General features: G+C 47.9%; 1 protein-coding gene across 1 annotated transcript in view; it reads left to right on the forward strand.

Moving 5' to 3' along the window:
• The first annotated feature begins 479 nt into the window (after positions 1-479).
• The window catches only part of RRM1 (ribonucleotide reductase catalytic subunit M1), a 19,564-nt gene continuing 3,541 nt past the window's right edge, over positions 480-16,502 (forward strand). The window contains exons 1-15 of the mRNA XM_026659786.1: positions 480-651; positions 1,392-1,492; positions 2,245-2,304; positions 4,548-4,587; positions 5,368-5,530; positions 6,408-6,549; positions 7,134-7,217; positions 8,705-8,866; positions 9,733-9,812; positions 10,375-10,576; positions 11,977-12,126; positions 13,228-13,449; positions 13,751-13,827; positions 14,913-15,048; positions 15,783-15,878. Of these exons, the coding sequence (XP_026515571.1) occupies positions 486-651; positions 1,392-1,492; positions 2,245-2,304; positions 4,548-4,587; positions 5,368-5,530; positions 6,408-6,549; positions 7,134-7,217; positions 8,705-8,866; positions 9,733-9,812; positions 10,375-10,576; positions 11,977-12,126; positions 13,228-13,449; positions 13,751-13,827; positions 14,913-15,048; positions 15,783-15,878 (1,881 nt within the window). The 5' untranslated portion in view covers positions 480-485. The remainder of the gene's footprint in view (positions 652-1,391; positions 1,493-2,244; positions 2,305-4,547; positions 4,588-5,367; positions 5,531-6,407; positions 6,550-7,133; positions 7,218-8,704; positions 8,867-9,732; positions 9,813-10,374; positions 10,577-11,976; positions 12,127-13,227; positions 13,450-13,750; positions 13,828-14,912; positions 15,049-15,782; positions 15,879-16,502) is intronic.

Here is a 16,502-nt window from a genome sequence, read left to right on the forward strand (position 1 = left end):
GCTCCAGGCAGCGCGGTAAGGGGGCAGGGAGTAGGGGGCGTTGGATAGAGGGCAGGGGAGTTCGGGGTGGTGGTTGGGGGCGGGGGTGTGGGGAGGGGAACAGGGGGTTGAATGGGGGCAGAGGTCCTGGGGGGGTCAGTCAGGAATGAGAGGAGGGGTTGGATGGGGTGGCAGTGGTCTGGGGGCAGTCAGGGGACAGGGAGCGGGTGTGTGTGGATGGGGCAGGGCTCCCAGAGGGACCGTCAGGGAACAGGGGGGGTTGGATGGGGCAGGAGTCCCAGGGGAGGGGGGCAGATAGGAGGTGGGGGCCAGGCAATGACCCCCTCCCCTAACCGGCCCTCCATACAATTTACGAAACCTGATGCGGCCCTCAGGCCAAAATGTTTGCCCGCCCCTGTTCTAGACTTTTGCTGTAAGGATGGTTTTGTCCCTGAAACACAGGTAGCTAACGTGCAGAATTCTGATTTCCCCAGGCACAGATCACCATGAAGGTGATCCAGGGTCTGTACAGTGGTGTCACAACTGTGGAACTGGATACACTGGCTGCTGAGACAGCCGCAACCCTCACTACCAAGCACCCCGACTATGCCATCCTAGCAGCAAGGATCGCCGTCTCCAACTTGCACAAAGAAACCAAGAAAGTGTTCAGTGGTGAGTGTGTCCGTGGGCACTTGAGTAACAACCTGTGCTCCCTTGTTGAGGAGGGAGCCAGTGGAGAGCTTGGAGCATTAGAGGATATGACTATGGTAAACTTGTTCTTAAACAGGAGTGATTAAGTGTTGAGCCTGTGTATCTGAGACGTTTAATTCCACCAGCTCGTCACCTGGCGGATGATGATGCTATCGAATGGCTGGGCACACTGCACATACACTGAGAGAGTTTGATTATGTAGTATTGCCCACATTATAGAGAAAGCTTAGTTACCTTTCTTGTTAGAAATGTTCCAATGAATAGTTTCTACTGGAGCACTTCACTGTTAAAACCTGGATGTCCTCACTGCCTCTCTTCTCATCCTAAAATAGAAACAGCTGTGTAAGGATGAGAAGAGAATAAATTAAAATTTAAGTTACTTTTAGCCAAGACCCATTCGGTAAACTTTATATGGACTAGGCTTATTTAGCATCTGTCTGACTACCACTGGACACTTTGTATTCCTAGAATTTCTTTCATAAAAGCAAATTATTCTGGGGCTTCTGAGTAGTAGATATTCCCTGCCATTGGACAGGTAGAAGAACAAACGTGTATATTTTGAAGACACTTCGTGTGGGCTAGGTTTGGGAGAAGTGCGGTGGTCCAGGCATGTTCAATGTCTGTAATTATAGTTTTCAGACTGTGTAAATAAAAGTCTGTGAATGGTTTTTCTTTGACTCTTCTTTCCATTTCCTTTGTAGATGTCATGGAAGATTTGTACAACTATGTAAACCCTCATAATGGCAGACACTCTCCAATGATCGCCAAGGAAACGCTAGACATTGTCTTGGCTAACAAAGATGTATGTAGCACTTCATGGGATCTGATGTTTCTAAGATCCAGCAAACTATGTTCTGTGATATTTTAAACTTCTAAATACGAAAGTAAACCATGTTGGTTGTAGGACCAAAAAACAATCATGCGCTGATGTAAATACTAACACAGACGGTGACTGCTCCATTTTGGACAACAACATTTGGAATTCTGACCACTGAAGGATACTTCTGATGCTGTTATATGAAGGACATCTATCCCTGATCTTATATGGCCCCCAGCACTGTGAGATTAGAGTGTCTGAGGCCCATTTGGTAGTTGGACAAAGAGTGGTTCTTAACTTAATAAAATAACAGAATCTCCTCATTTATTGAATAGAGAACAGTCTTTCAAGGAGAGAGATGAGGTTTGTTATCTGTCTCCTTTAGGTTGCAACCTGAGTATGATATTTTGTTCTGAATTTTCCTGTGTGAGGTCTAACTAGAATGCAGGTGTATGGGTGAGCAGGGCCAGAAGCCAGGATGTTGCCCTTAGTGGAATTTTCATTAATACTTAGCATAGGATGCCAGCTGCATTTGCCAAGAAAGCCTTGCATACGCTGGTTTTCTGCCTGGTGCCTGTAGCTATGGAGTCATGTTGAGGCCAGAAGCATGAAAACCAGAGGCACTGAACAATAAGCACTGTTGTTTTGGTAATGTGAAGCTGTGTGGGTCTAATGTTAGGGTAGATGGTTTCCACAGTCTAAGCGCTTAACCTGTCTCTGAATTGTTTCATCCCCAGCGCCTGAACTCCGCCATCATCTACGATAGAGACTTCTCCTACAACTACTTTGGCTTTAAGGTAAAGACCAGGTTTCTTGTGAGAGTGAAGATTTAGTTTTTTTTCAAAGCCTTAACAACCTAAGGAAAAAAACCCAAATCGTTTTCATTGCTGCAGAAAGAGACTGTAGTAGTGAAGGTGGCTTCCAAAAAACAGTGGCCAAATTGAATGAGCCATGTGTTCCTTCCTCTATGATTTCTCAGCCTTGCTTTGTCTGTGGTGCCTGAGTCGTATGCCACTGTTTTCTGAAAGCTTCACGGTGCCATTTTTATCTAGCACAAGTGCTATTTTTGACAGCCTCAAGACATCCATTAATGCACCTTTAAATCCTTTGAGTGTATGGTTAGTTGGCCTTGGGGCTGGAGGGAATGGTGGTGGAAAATGTTGCAGGGGAGCACACTCTTGTGCTGTGACTAATAAAGCCACCTGATTTGGTTGGGATCGTGTGCAATGGGGCTCTCCACAGTCACTCAGCATTGCAGTATATGCTCATGTGTTTAGCCCTCTGCACAGCTTCTGCACCATTGTGGTGGACTTGCATGCTTGACTGCTTTAGTTTGTGTTAGTTGGGGATTAGGAACAGGACACAGGCCCAGCATAAACTGAAACTACTGAAGGAGAAAGCAGGAAGAAGGGATGAATGTGTATGAGAGCCCTGGGCCAGTTGAAGCCCAGCACCTCTGTTTGTAATGACTCTGAAGTCTACATGCCAAATAGCTTCTCTCCATAGAAGAAAAGTGGGTGATGTGGAAGCTAAATACTCTGGCCTGATTGTCTGCAGAATTTCCCAGTGTGAGGCTGCAGCCACTTTGACCTGGGTTGCTGTATTACAAGGCCTGGGCAAAGGTGTGTTCCACTGTAGCATTTGGGCTGTAAGTTCCCTGCAGCAGAGGCACTGGACGCTCTGCCAGATTCTGCTTTGCACACGCTATTCCTCAAGGAGTAACTGAATCCAAACACATCAGGTCTTCGTATTCCTGATAAAAGCTTTCCCCCACTATTCAGACAAGCTACACATCTGTCCCCTGCGTGTCCTCCCATTCATCTCTGTGCATTCTTCCATGCTGCTGTACAGACCCTCCTCCCACAGCCAGTCTGCGTTGCCTCTGTTTTCTCCTCCATATCCACCCTTAAAACACACTTCTTCAGGGAGCCGTTTAGGGTCCAACCCTGTGAGATGCCCACTGAAGTCCATAGGAGCTGAGGGTGCTCGGCACTTCATGGGATTGGCCACTTAAACCCTAGCTCTGCCCTCCTTGAAGCTCTAACAAAATCAGCCCCCCAGTTCAGAACTGGGCAGGGGAGACGCCCCCCACCCCCAGCACTGGGATCCCTATGGCATCCCCCTCCTTCAGCTATGTGGACTTAAGGAAAAGAAACTTCAGGGAGGAGCCAGCCAGAGACTCAAGCTGGTAGAGCAGCGGCATAAGCAGAGACATGGATGACGCCGTCAGTATTTTCTACACTTCTGATTAGACGTTCTGTCTCCTGTGCTGATTGCTGTTTGCTCCAGCTCCCTTTCCCACCCTCCCCAGTGTCTTCACCTCAGCCTGTCTCCACACCTGCCCCTCTTAACCTTCCTCCTCTTCCTTCACTTGTTTTCCCATTTACTTTATCCCCGCCCGCCTCGCTAACCTATTTCAGCTCCCCTCCTCTCCCCATCCAATCTTGTGGAACTAACATGATTGCCACCATTGCATTGTCTACTCTTTGTTATACACACTTCCCCAACCCTTGTCTCTTAGATTGTAAGCTCTGGCGCAGCGACTGTCTACTACATGTTTCTTCAGTGCCCAGCACAATGAGGCTCTGATGTTGGTTAGTCCTTAGGCACTTAGGTTAGTCCTTAGGTATGAAACATAATTAATGCTGACAGTATTAGGAAGTGTATTGAGGGAAATAGTATTCTCTTCTCTCTCTCCCCCCCCGCCAGCCTCTACCAAAACCATGGATCGAAGGCAAGTACTAAACCTCACTATGCATTCACTCCTTTATCTGTACTGTGTCTGCGTAGAGTGCGGACTCCTCAGGGCAGGGACCATGCTGACGTATGACTGGATAGCATCTAGCCCACCTTGGATGCTATATCAGTAATAAGGTTGAAGAAGAGCAGAGAACTGAGCTTGTATAGGAAACCTGGTACTGGGAGAGCCAAGCTGCTTGAGAGTTGGGTTTTTGGTCCCACAGCATTGTGCATTAATCGCTACAGTTTTTAAACTGGAATCTGAGCGACTGATAACTGAGATGCTTTTCTTTCTTTAAAGACTCTAGAGCGCTCCTATCTGCTGAAAATCAATTCAAAAGGTAAGAACGGACTGTTCCTGTTGGATGTATTCTCTGCCAGGGTCTAAATGGGGCTAGGTAGCTTCCTTCACAATTTTCAGTGTCCATTATTTTCCAAGAGGGTACAGCATATTTGTAATTTGCTTGTCCACATCTTGTGCGGTCCCCCTCCACCCACAAACACTCCCTCCTCAAACATCTTTTAGTAAGACATAAGCATCTCTTTGCCATAGCTGCGGGAAGGCTTTCAGTTGTACTAAAAGCAATTATTAGTTACAGTGCCGCATTGAGTTTAGTTGGGTGTTTTGTTTTAAGTAATGGCTGCGTGGGGCACTTCATGCATCCAGCACGTGGATTCTATTGGCACAGAGACCACTCATGCACCAGGACACCCAGAATGTGTTCATCTCCAGCAGGCTGATACCACATTTTAGGAATTGCGGTGCGAGAGTCCATTTGCAATCTCGGTGTTTGGGTATTTGTAATAGAGCTGAAGTTGGCATGGCTAGAACACCATCAGTTTCAACTGTTGTCACCTCGTGTCTGAAATTTCATGGGCATCCATAATAGTGAGAGATTATTATTATTTATTTTATTATAATGTACCTAGAATCCTGAAAATGGTTAGCCTCTGATTCTAACCACTTCAGTATAGGTAAAAAATTTGGGGCCTAGAATTCTGACCATTCAGGCTTCTTCAGTGGCATATTTTAGTCCCTCTTTTTTTGCACGATCCGTGTCTGTCAAAACTGACTCTAAATGGAATGCTTATGTTCCTGTTCTCTCCCTTCTGGTGTCTAGTTGCCGAACGCCCCCAACACATGCTGATGAGGGTATCGGTGGGAATCCACAAAAATGACATTGATGCTGCGATAGAAACCTACAACCTCCTATCTGAGAAGTGGTTTACCCATGCATCTCCCACTCTCTTCAATGCTGGCACCAACCGACCTCAGCTGTCCAGGTACCGCAGGGTGCCAGGCTTGGCTCACACTATGTGCAGAGGAGGGTGCTGGGCAGGAGGTGGTTTCTGTTCAAATGAAATGTCCTGTGACAACTTTTAAAATGGGCAGCTGCACTTTGGTGACCCTTAATTAAAATTATCTGTAATTTGTCAGATATGGCCCAAAATGCATATACACCTCTACCCCGATATAACGCTACCCGATATAACACGAATTCGGATATAACGCGGTAAAGCAGCGCTACGGGGGCGGGGCTGCACGCTCTGGCGGATCAAAGCAAGTTCGATATAACGCAGTTTCACTGATAACGCGGTAAGATTTTTTGGCTCCCGAGGACAGCGTTATATCGGAGTAGAGGTATATTTTTTTTATATTTAAAGAAAAAAATCTACAAAAGCCTAAGGCCAATAGAAGTGATTTCATAAGTATCTTTTTAATTCCTAAAAATTGTTTAAACACTTCCCCTCTCCTGAAGTGCATGAGAACCTAAAAGTAATATTAACTAGAAACAAAATTAATCATGGCTATTAACTATTCATTGTCCAAGCTGAGATGCTAAAAACACAAAAATAAATGGTAAGAAATAGTTTGATTTTTAAAATATGTTTTAGTATCTGTTACACTTATAACTTAGGTTAAAGAAATTAGCTTTTAAAAAACCACAATAATTAAGCTCAGCTGCGCATGTGAGCTTCTTTAAAAAGTGAGAGCCTTACAATGCTCTGCAAATTGCTTCATATTCTTTGCTTCACTTACCTGATCCCTAAAGCGTTAATGATGCCAGAGAATCCTCGGCAGGTTTCTGCATGCCTTCTGTGGTATTGTTCGCTTTGATTTTGAATTGTCTGAGGTCAACTCCCGTTTGTTTCCATTCAGCTGTTTCCTGCTGTGTATGAAGGATGACAGCATTGAGGGAATCTATGACACGCTAAAGCATTGTGCGCTGATCTCCAAATCTGCCGGTGGAATTGGTGTTGCTGTGAGCTGTATCCGAGCCACTGGCAGCTACATTGCTGGGGTAAGTGAGTAAATGGCGCACCATGCTGATTTATACCTTCACGTGTCAGGGAGGTACCTCTAACCCAGTAGCTTGCACCTTCTTTTTAGGGTATGAAGCCAGATAACATAGCGTTCCTATTACAGTGCTTTGGTTTCAGACTGAGGTATGTTCAGAAAGAAAAGTCAGTGTTTCATCAGACAATTAGTTATTCATTTGTAAAGAAGTAAGATATGGGAGCAGATACCTCAGGACTCATAAACTGCTGGATTTCTCCATGTTATGCATGAGCAATAACACCTCTTGCAAGTTTCCAAATAATGCTTTTGAGTATTTTAACACAAATTTAAAGCAAAGCACATTCAAAGTGTGGCTTGTACAAACAGATGCTTATTAGAGCCCCTGTTAGCTGACAGCGAGTGCTACTTCCATGTTGTATTTAAAAAATTAGTTCTCTCATAGCCAGCTTCTATCTGCAGTGGGCAAGAAATGGCTTTCATTGTAAGGGCCTTGATGTTTGCTGTGTCTCATTGGCAGTCTGTCTAAGAGCAGCCTCACAAACCAACCAGCTTCCAGAGGTTGATGGTTTTCATGTGTCTTTGCAGACAAATGGAAATTCCAATGGGCTTGTCCCAATGCTGAGAGTCTACAACAACACCGCCCGCTATGTGGATCAAGGTGGTAATAAGGTATGTCATCTTCCAACCAGGAAGGAAGGTGGCGATGGAAACTTTAATTGAATGTCTTAATAAGCCAGCAGTGGGCTGTGGAAAGATTGACGATTAGCACTGATGAACTGGAGTAGTGGCTCTACATGGCATGTACTAAAAAGCAGTATCCTGTTCCCATCCCCCTTCATTACGAACTGCACCGTGCAAGTGTACCTTTCACTACCTATCCTCTGAAAGGAGTGTCCTAGCGTTTAAGGCAGGAAGGGCCCACCACTGTATATCCCAGGCCACCACCCTCACCCAGTGCCCTCACACTAAACCCAACAACCAAAATGAGACCGAAGTATTGCAACCCATGGTTAGATTCAGCTAGTATGTACCACAGGCAGAGAACAGGGGGGACTGAGGTGCACCAGGGCATGAGGCCCGTGCCGTGGTAGTGAAATGATTAACTGAGATATACCCAGATTATCCTGGCAGGTGACTCGTATCCACACACTGCAGAGGAAGGCAAACCCCCCACAAGGTCACGGCCAATCTGACTTGTGGGTGAGAGAGGAATTTCTCCCCATATGTCGATCACTTAGACTCCGAGCATGCGAGCAAGAACCAGCCAGCCAAGCACCTAAGAGAGAGAGCATGCTCGTTGCCACCTCAGCCCTGGCCCAACCTGTCCAGTGTCCCATCTCCATCTGTGGCCATCCCTCATGCTTCAGAGGAAGGAGATAAAAAACCCTCCCAGAATACAGTTGGGGGGTGCGGGGGGAAGAGGGGAAATCCCTTCCTGATCCTGCAGGTGGCTAGCTGAAACCCTGGAGTGTGAGCTTTTAGGAGCATAATACATAAACTAGAAGCGAGCCCCAGAACTGCTGAGATCTGCCCCACACCATCACAAGCAACCACATCATACAGTTACACTCATAAATTTGTCCAGCTGTCTCAAAACTAATTGTTGTTGCCCCCACAACTCTTACTGGGAGGCTACAAGTTCTGTTTCTGTAAAATACCCACACCAGTAAAGTCAGCCTCTTCCACTCGTTTATACGTAGCTCCTGGAGTGCCTTACGTTGAATTTCAATCTAAAATTGTCCGGAAAGAATCCTGCAAAAAATGAAGCACTCCACAAATCATCCAGAAGTCAGTAGAAAGCTTGACCAGGCAAGGAAGCCTTTCACGTGCCCAGCTCTTGTTGAGCACCAGAGTTGAAGAAATTTCAGATGCTTGTTCCTTTTGACTGAAACACCAGGTGGCCAGCCCCAGAGAACTCAGTCTGAGGAAGTGAGAGCGAGTGTGACTCAGCACCTGGTGTATCTGCCTTGATGGGACTTCAGAAAGACAAGCTCCTTCTAACAATGGGGGAAATTATCTGGGCCCCAAACCGTGTAGGATCTAATTGTGCACAGCTGGTGTCCGTGTTTACACAGCAGCAATGTGATTATCACTCGTACTCCCATGCGTTTCCCCTGCGTGTCTGGTTCTGATCTTGGCCGTGTTTTGTCTGACAGAGACCTGGGGCCTTTGCCATCTACCTTGAGCCATGGCACTTGGACATTTTTGAGTTTCTTGACCTGAAGAAGAACACCGGGAAGGAGGAACAGCGAGCCAGGGACCTCTTCTTTGCCCTCTGGATTCCCGATCTCTTCATGAAACGGGTAGAGACTAACCAGGTGAGATGTGTTGGTGCAAGACAGGGTCGGTTTATAGAGCAATAGCATTATTCCAGAGTCTGCAGCACAACCCTGGGATAGAATTTGAGGTGTGCTGTCGGGCTGTCTTGCTACCAGCAAAAGAACTACCTAAAACAACTGCTGCAGAGCAGCTTAACTATGCAGATAATCTACAGAGCGCTTTGGGTGAGCTGCAGGGCACTGATTATACCACATCACGTCTTCGCTCGGCCTCAGAGCACTGTTCACTCACCTTCTTGTTCTCAGATTAATTTTTGACCTCTGGAAATGTGTTTTAAATGCTGAAAAGCTGCAGTAAGTGAAACATCGAACTTTCCTCAATAAACAGCCCCCCTTGTGCCTGTGCACATATGCTTCAAAGTGGGTTCTGTGTTGAGGAGTAAGCAGTCATTAAGGGCTGAATATTATCCTTCAAGCGGAGGCTTAGGTTTATCTAAAACCAGTTACCTGAATAGTTTTAACTCCTGCTAGTTTGCATAACCCTTCCCCTTCCCTGAAATTGCAGGGTTAGCCCCATGTTTCGGGAGGTGTTCGCATCAATACTATGTGTAGGTCAGGAAGTGTTCACTGGTTATCCCGGGATAGCAGACTTCCATTCTGTTGATGGAGATGGGATATATATGCGGGGAGGGATAGCTCAGCGGTTTGAGCGTTGGCCTGCTAAATCCAAGGTTGTAAATTCAATCCTTGAGGGGGCCATTTAGGGAACTGGGGTAAAAATCTGTCTGGGGGATTGGTCCTGCTTTGAGCAGGGGGTTGGACTAGATGATCTCCTGAGGTCCCTTCCAAGCCTGATATTCTATGATTCTAAAAGATTCTATGTATCTTTTTCCTCTCCTTCATAGGACTGGTCCTTGATGTGTCCAAATGAGTGTCCTGGCCTAGACGAGGTTTGGGGAGAGGAGTTTGAGAAACTGTATGAGAGGTATGAAGAATGGACAGAATTCTGAGCAGAGTTGGCTATTTACATCTCCCACTCATTGAGTTTCCATCCCTCTTTATATGGGTGGCCCTGTCCGTATCTGGGAATTTGGAGCCCAGTGCTGTCCTAACATGTCCCTATGACTTCTGTTCATGGGGTTATTAATAAGGATGGAGAGAGGGGATGTCTCCTGATCCACATTGAAATTCTGCCCAAGATGGGGACAAGCCTGAATGATGATCTCTCTTTAATAAAGACAAACAGGCAGAAATCTCAGTAAGGGGATTGGTGGCTTCAGGTTGAACTAGCCTCATTTGTTGCCTGCCATGCAGGAGAGAGTGCACTGATCAGCTTCATGCCCCTTGTGAGTGGGAGCAGACCCAGCATCCTGCCCCTAAGTCATCTGCCTGGCCAGTTCAGATCTGGCTTGGACCACAAATAAAAGGATCTGGCCACCCAGTGAAGGCGTCATTGTACTAGGGAATTCCCCCCCCGGTCCCTTTCACTAGCTCTCTGTTGAGCCCAGGGAAATGAGCATTAAAGGAGCGCTTGCTTTGTCTTGCAGTTATGAGAAGCAGGGCCGTGTCCGCAAGGTGGTGAAGGCCCAGCAGCTCTGGTATGCCATCATAGAGTCTCAGACCGAGACCGGGACCCCTTACATGCTGTACAAGGACTCTTGTAATAGGAAAAGCAACCAGCAGAACCTGGGGACCATCAAGTGCAGCAACCTGTGCACAGAAATAGTGGAGTACACCAGCAAAGACGAGGTGGGTAGGAACATGGGATTTACTCCAGCTCCGATGGGGAAGCTGTGCTTGTGCCAGGCTCGGACATTCAGAATACAAATCTATCTTCAAGTGTTGTCTTTATGGGTTCTTCCGTTTGACCTATTCTCCCCCTCCCCCCCACTCTTGAGGTTCTGGGAGTTATGGCCAGGGGATCTTCAAGACAGACAGTTAGGGAAACTACATGGCATGTTGAATTTAGGAAGCGATCGTGTGTGTCTATGGCTTTTCCGTAGGCTGTTCGTTTTCCTATAAGAGTTGGGTATAAGGGCTCAGTGGCGAAGTGCCCTGCTCCGTTTGCACCTGCCCATGGCTGCTGTGAGGGTGGGTGGGGCTCATGGTCACTATGGGGGGCTGGGGATTATATTGGTGCTTTGGTGAAGCCTGTGCATCCTGTTTTCTATGCGGTCAAGAGGGAATCATTGAAACCTCTGGAGTCTTGGAGTAAAGTGGGGCCCTAAACAGGATGCTGCGTAACTGAGACCTACACAACTAGCTGTCTGCTTTCTGTCCCTTGAGTGGGGAGCAGCTGCTCTGAGCACTGAACGAGCAGAGTCCCTAGTGAAGTAGAGGAAGAATGAGGAAAGGAACCAGTGCCAGGCACAGTTTTGGGCATAGCCAGTGTAACGCCACGCCCCCAGTGGGTCGTCAGCAGTGGGGGGTCTAACCTGAGACCACTAGGCCTCTGCTGCCTGAGCTAAAGGCTCCAGCACGTTCCTAAACCTTTGTGGTCTAGCCACTGTGCAAGCACGGGTTACCCTAGGAATTGTTGGTTTGATCCTTCTGGGGCTGGCGGGATAGTATAAAAAATGAGCAAGGAGAGGCTGCCTGCATACCCCTGACCTAGCAGGACAGTTGGTGCTGGCATCTGCCTGCATACCCCTCACCTTGCAGGACAGTTGGTGCTGGGATCAGCCACTCTAATGTTGTGGCAGAGCAAGGTGATAGAGGAAATGGTTGGGGATCAGGGTCTGGAAGGCAAGGAGAGGCAAGACCTACAGCAGATAAAGTGAGCAGAACTCTCATAGTGCTGAGAGATATCAGCAAACCTACAGGGATTCCTCCACTTTCTTCTGAGGTGCCTGGTACTGGCCACTATCACAACAGGGCTTGATGGGCTCAAGATCTGATCCATTACAACATTCTCTATGTTCCTACAGAGGTCAGGGGGTCTTCAGGCAATCTACGTACTTGCCACTCTTGAGCTATGGGATACATAGGATGAGGCAGATGTTCTCCCATCTCTGCTGGTGGCACTGACCTCCGTGTTTCATCTCCCTGTGTCCATTTCCTCTGGGTAGAGAACATGCTCTGGGGCTGGGACTCTGTTAGTCTCTTGTATTGCCCAATGTTGGCTGACGCTTCTGCTCCTGCTGTTCCAGGTTGCAGTTTGTAACTTGGCCTCCATAGCCCTGAACATGTACGTCACATCGGAGCACACTTACGACTTCAAGAAGTTGGCTGAGGTCACCAAAGTCATAGTCCGAAACTTGAACAAAATAATTGACATCAACTTCTACCCTGTGCCAGAGGTATGGGGGAGGGTGCAGCTGGGCTGGAGTGGGGGTGGAAAGGACCACGCGGAGAGTCTGGGAACAAAGGAGGTGCTATTTTATAGCTGGCTGGATTAAGGTTGAAGCAAAATGTATCCTGCTATTGCATGCTATAAAATTGTCTGGAGTTCTGAATCTGGCTATTCAGTATTGTTTTCTGAAAATAGAACTGTGGTAATAAAACACCATCTACGCTGCTGCAGCAACAGTCCATCATCGCTAGCCTGGCTCAGCAGAAGCCTGGCACAGTACCCTGAAGCTTGGCAAATTCCAGATGTGATGGATGCTTAGTTGGAGCAGATTCCAGAGGAGTAGATCCTCCCCTACGAATGCTTTGCATGGCTTACAATAGGACCTAGGCAGTCCCTTCCCTGAAGAGCTTACAGAGTAAGGAAGACAGGCATGGTAGAAAGCGTGCGTCCGGAAGGCTGAAGGAAGTCATGCGAGGTGTTTGGTTTTATTTATTGCTGACTGTTTTTGTGGGCTTCACAGACATGCTTTTTCAGGAGGTGGAGGGGGGTTGTAGCTTAGTGCAGAGGAATTGGGAGGGCATTCCCTGCATAGGGCAGTGTGGAGCCGGTTGAGGGAGAGTGAGACTGGCTGCCTTGGTGGGTGGGGCAGTAGGAGACCATGGCCAAGGTCTAAGCTGGAGTGGAGTTTTGCAGGTTTTGAAGGAGAGAACAAGGGCCAAGCTTCTCAAAAGTGACTGGTGATTTTTGGGTGTCCAGCTGGAGACTCCTAAGGAAGGGCCTGATTTTCAGGAAGTGCTGAGCCCCCGCCCTGAGAACACCACACTCCTTTAAGGGGCCTCAAGTTGGGCACCCAAAGTCACTTGTCACTCTTGGAAGACATGGCCCTTGTCCTCCCCTTGAAGGCCCTATGTAACATCAGGTGACAAAGAACTAGTAGAGGGAATGAAAGAGAGGCTGCTCTGGCCGGACTGATGGACAAGGAAGGGAAAAGTGAGAGGCTGTTTTGTGTGGACTGAAGGGGATGGTGGCTGCAGGAGTGAGTGGATGTGTTGTCAGGGTCATGTGGTTCTGATTTCTACCTTACATTGTCCTCCCCTCTCAAACATAGGCTGAGCTCTCCAACAAACGCCATCGTCCCATCGGCATTGGAGTGCAGGGTCTGGCGGATGCGTTCATCCTGATGAGATACCCCTTTGAAAGCCCTGAGGCCCAGTTGTTGAACCAGCAGATCTTCGAGACCATTTATTACGGTGCTTTGGAATCCAGCTGTGAACTCGCCAAAGAGCATGGCCCATACGAAACTTACGTAGGCTGCCCTGTCAGCAAAGGCGTAAGTAACAGCGTCGGGTCTCCAATAGAGCAGAGCTAGTGTGAGGGCACTTAAAGTGGCTGGCTGAGTAATCACTAGGCTAGCTGTTCACTATCCACTAGTGAAAATGGTGGTGGTGGTGGAGGGGGGGGGGGGGCTGCAAAATTCCAATAACACGTCGTAACTGTCTGAAGCTGAGTGTAGAGTATTGAAGTGACTTTTGTTTGATTGATTTACACGGTGGTCATCAAAACACAGATGAATTGCTGCCCTTACCCCAAAGAGCCGCCGTCTAACTTAGCCCACGCCTCTATTCTTTTAGATCCTACAGCATGACATGTGGAACGTCACCCCTACTGACCTGTGGGACTGGAAGGCTTTAAAGGAGAAGATTGCCAAGTGAGTAAATGCCCTAATGAGTATTGTCAGTCTGTGTTAGATGCAAGCATCCTTTGATGATGATAGAGATTACAGCTTTAATTGCCTGAAATGTGCTGGTTTCTTTTGAAAAAGACTGTGTAGAAATGGCACCAGTTTACTCAACAGGTCAGCTTTTAGTGACGTGTTTTACCGTCTTCTATTCCCACTAGCCCTGGAGATCCCGTGCAACAGAGACTAAGTGAGCTGGGCTTTTCTGGTTCATGCATTTCCAATAGACTTGTTTGTTCAGTTCCAGTGGATTACAGGTCACTGCATTTACATAGGTGTGAGGTTGAAAGAACCCAGTCTGGCTTTAGGAGCAGAGGCTGGGTTTGCAGGCTGACTGGGAAACAAACCATCTAAGCTGAGCACATCGGAACCAGGAATCATGGAGAGACAAATGTGAAGACTTGTGATGCTTTAAGATTCACTTGCAGGGGGTTAACTTTCAGGTTTCCCTCAGCAAATCTTTCCCACTGTTCTTTTGAAAGGCGAGATATGTTTGCCCAACTTGGCTGTCAGAAGGCTGCACATTTTTGGAAGCTTTTTCCCTTTTACTTGGAGGTGCTCCTGATCATCTTGAAAACAAGTCTTTTGGGGAAATCCTCTGCATACCAGTTTGTGGGGAAGAGGATGTATTTTCATGCAGTGCTTGTTTTCAGTCCACCTTGATCTCTTCCCCATGACTGAGCCATCTGGGAAGCTCTGGTGAGGAGGAGGATAGCTGTGGTGGAGTTACACTTCCACGTTACCCAGTCTCTGCAGAGTGCTTGTAGGTGAACGCTGAGCTTGTGTTTTCAGTCTATGTGAGGTGTATCAGGTCAGGCTGTTGAGATGTGGCGGTGAAGATTCAGGGGGCCTAAGTGGAGTTAGAAAGGGCACTGCTGAATTTGCTTGCTCTTTCTATTTGTACAACATGGTTCCTTGCGCCGAACCCTGATTCTCCTCTTTCCAAACTATGCTTAGGGTTGTGCTTTCTGGTGGGCTTCATCTCGCAGGTGCTGGTGTCTTTCTCTGGTTGGCTGAAGCTTTAACCTCTGATTGTCCTCGCCTCTCTGCATTAGGTACGGCGTTAGAAACAGCCTGCTCCTTTCTCCAATGCCAACTGCTTCTACAGCTCAGATCTTGGGCAACAATGAGTCCATTGAACCCTACACCAGTAACATCTACACACGCAGGGTCCTCTCAGGCGAGTTTCAGGTAAGGAGGCCAGGGCAAATGTGGTAAATGGCTTTTAAACATGCAGGCTTTTGACAGCCAGCAATGTTCAGTAAGACAGAAGCAGCACATTGTATTAGTCAATTTATTTGCCCCGTATGTCCCTCTCCCATGCAAAAACATGCTGAGGAAGATAAACGAGTAAGCCAGAATGTTCATACAGAGCCACAGTGGTAACTTGACTGCCCTGGGGTATGCTAAAGGGGCCTTAATTACAAATTCCATAAATGCTGGTTCTGCTAGAGAAGGCCCCGTGAGACCTCAGTGTTGCCTGCAGGATTGATTGCCAAAGCGGGGGTGGGGCGGGGGGGGAGAGGACACTTAGGCTTTAGGGAAAGTTTAGAGGCCACAGGGCTCATCACGGAAGCGTCAGGAGGAAAGGTTTCTGCATGTAAAGCGTTTAGTAAAGTATATCGACAGGAGGTGTAATTCACGTACAAATGCTAGGGGACTGGTCACACTGCAGGAAAGGGCGGAGCTAAATGAAGGAAGAGATGTAGGGGTCGATAAGGGGAAAATCTGACACAGGGGAATAGCACAGTTGACTAGCTCCTTAGAATGTAAGATTGGGTTCAGTGGCTATTTGGGGACCTGCACCATGTAGGTGGGGGTGTCTCCTACAGGGGGAGTTATTCCTGCCATAAGGCAGGCGATGGGCTCTGTGAGCACACAGTTCTTTCCTTCCCCATACGTCTAACGGGCTCCGCTCTCTACAGATTGCGAATCCACACTTGTTGAAAGATCTGACGGAGAGAGGCTTGTGGAACGAAGAGATGAAAAACCAAATCATCGCCCACAGTGGCTCTGTGCAGGTATGTGAGAGGAGCTGGGATGAATGTGGCGTTCCCAGGAGCTGGCACGGGCGCTTGAGAAGGAGGGCGGGACCTGCCACACATGCTCAGAGTATGTTTCACGCTGCTCCGCCTCTGCAGCATCTCTGTGGAAGGGAGAGCTGGGATGTTGCGTGCTGGCTCCGACAAAGCAGAGAGCCTCTGAGAAGCCTTCGAAGATTTTTCTGACCAAAGGGGTAACTTGCCATTTCTGAAGTTTTCTGGAATGTGTGCAATGGAGGCCTCCACTGGTTATACGCTTTCCTACTAATTAGTAGAACAGGTATTAGGTGGATGAGTTGTTCCCTCTAAGCCAGGGGTTCTCAACCTTTTTCTCTCTGAGGCCCCCCTTGACATGCTATAAAAACTCCAGGGCCCAGCAGGGGTGGGAGGGCCTCGGGGCAGGGGCCTTGGCATAGTTTGACTTCTGTTTTGGGGGGGCAGGGGCCAGTGGGGCTCGAGCCACCTCCGCATGGCGGGGTCCAGGGAGGGAGTGCCACCTCCACCCCCGACTCACCTCAGCAGGCCACCCGCCTGTCTGCACTGGGCTTGGGGTGCACAACCAAAAATTATAACTCAAAGTTGGGAGGCTTAGCTCAAGAAGTT

The sequence above is a fragment of the Terrapene carolina genome, unplaced genomic scaffold (assembly GCF_002925995.2).
Source record: "Terrapene carolina triunguis isolate 2854851 unplaced genomic scaffold, T_m_triunguis-2.0 Scaffold676, whole genome shotgun sequence".
Classification (NCBI taxonomy): Eukaryota; Metazoa; Chordata; order Testudines; family Emydidae; genus Terrapene; species Terrapene triunguis.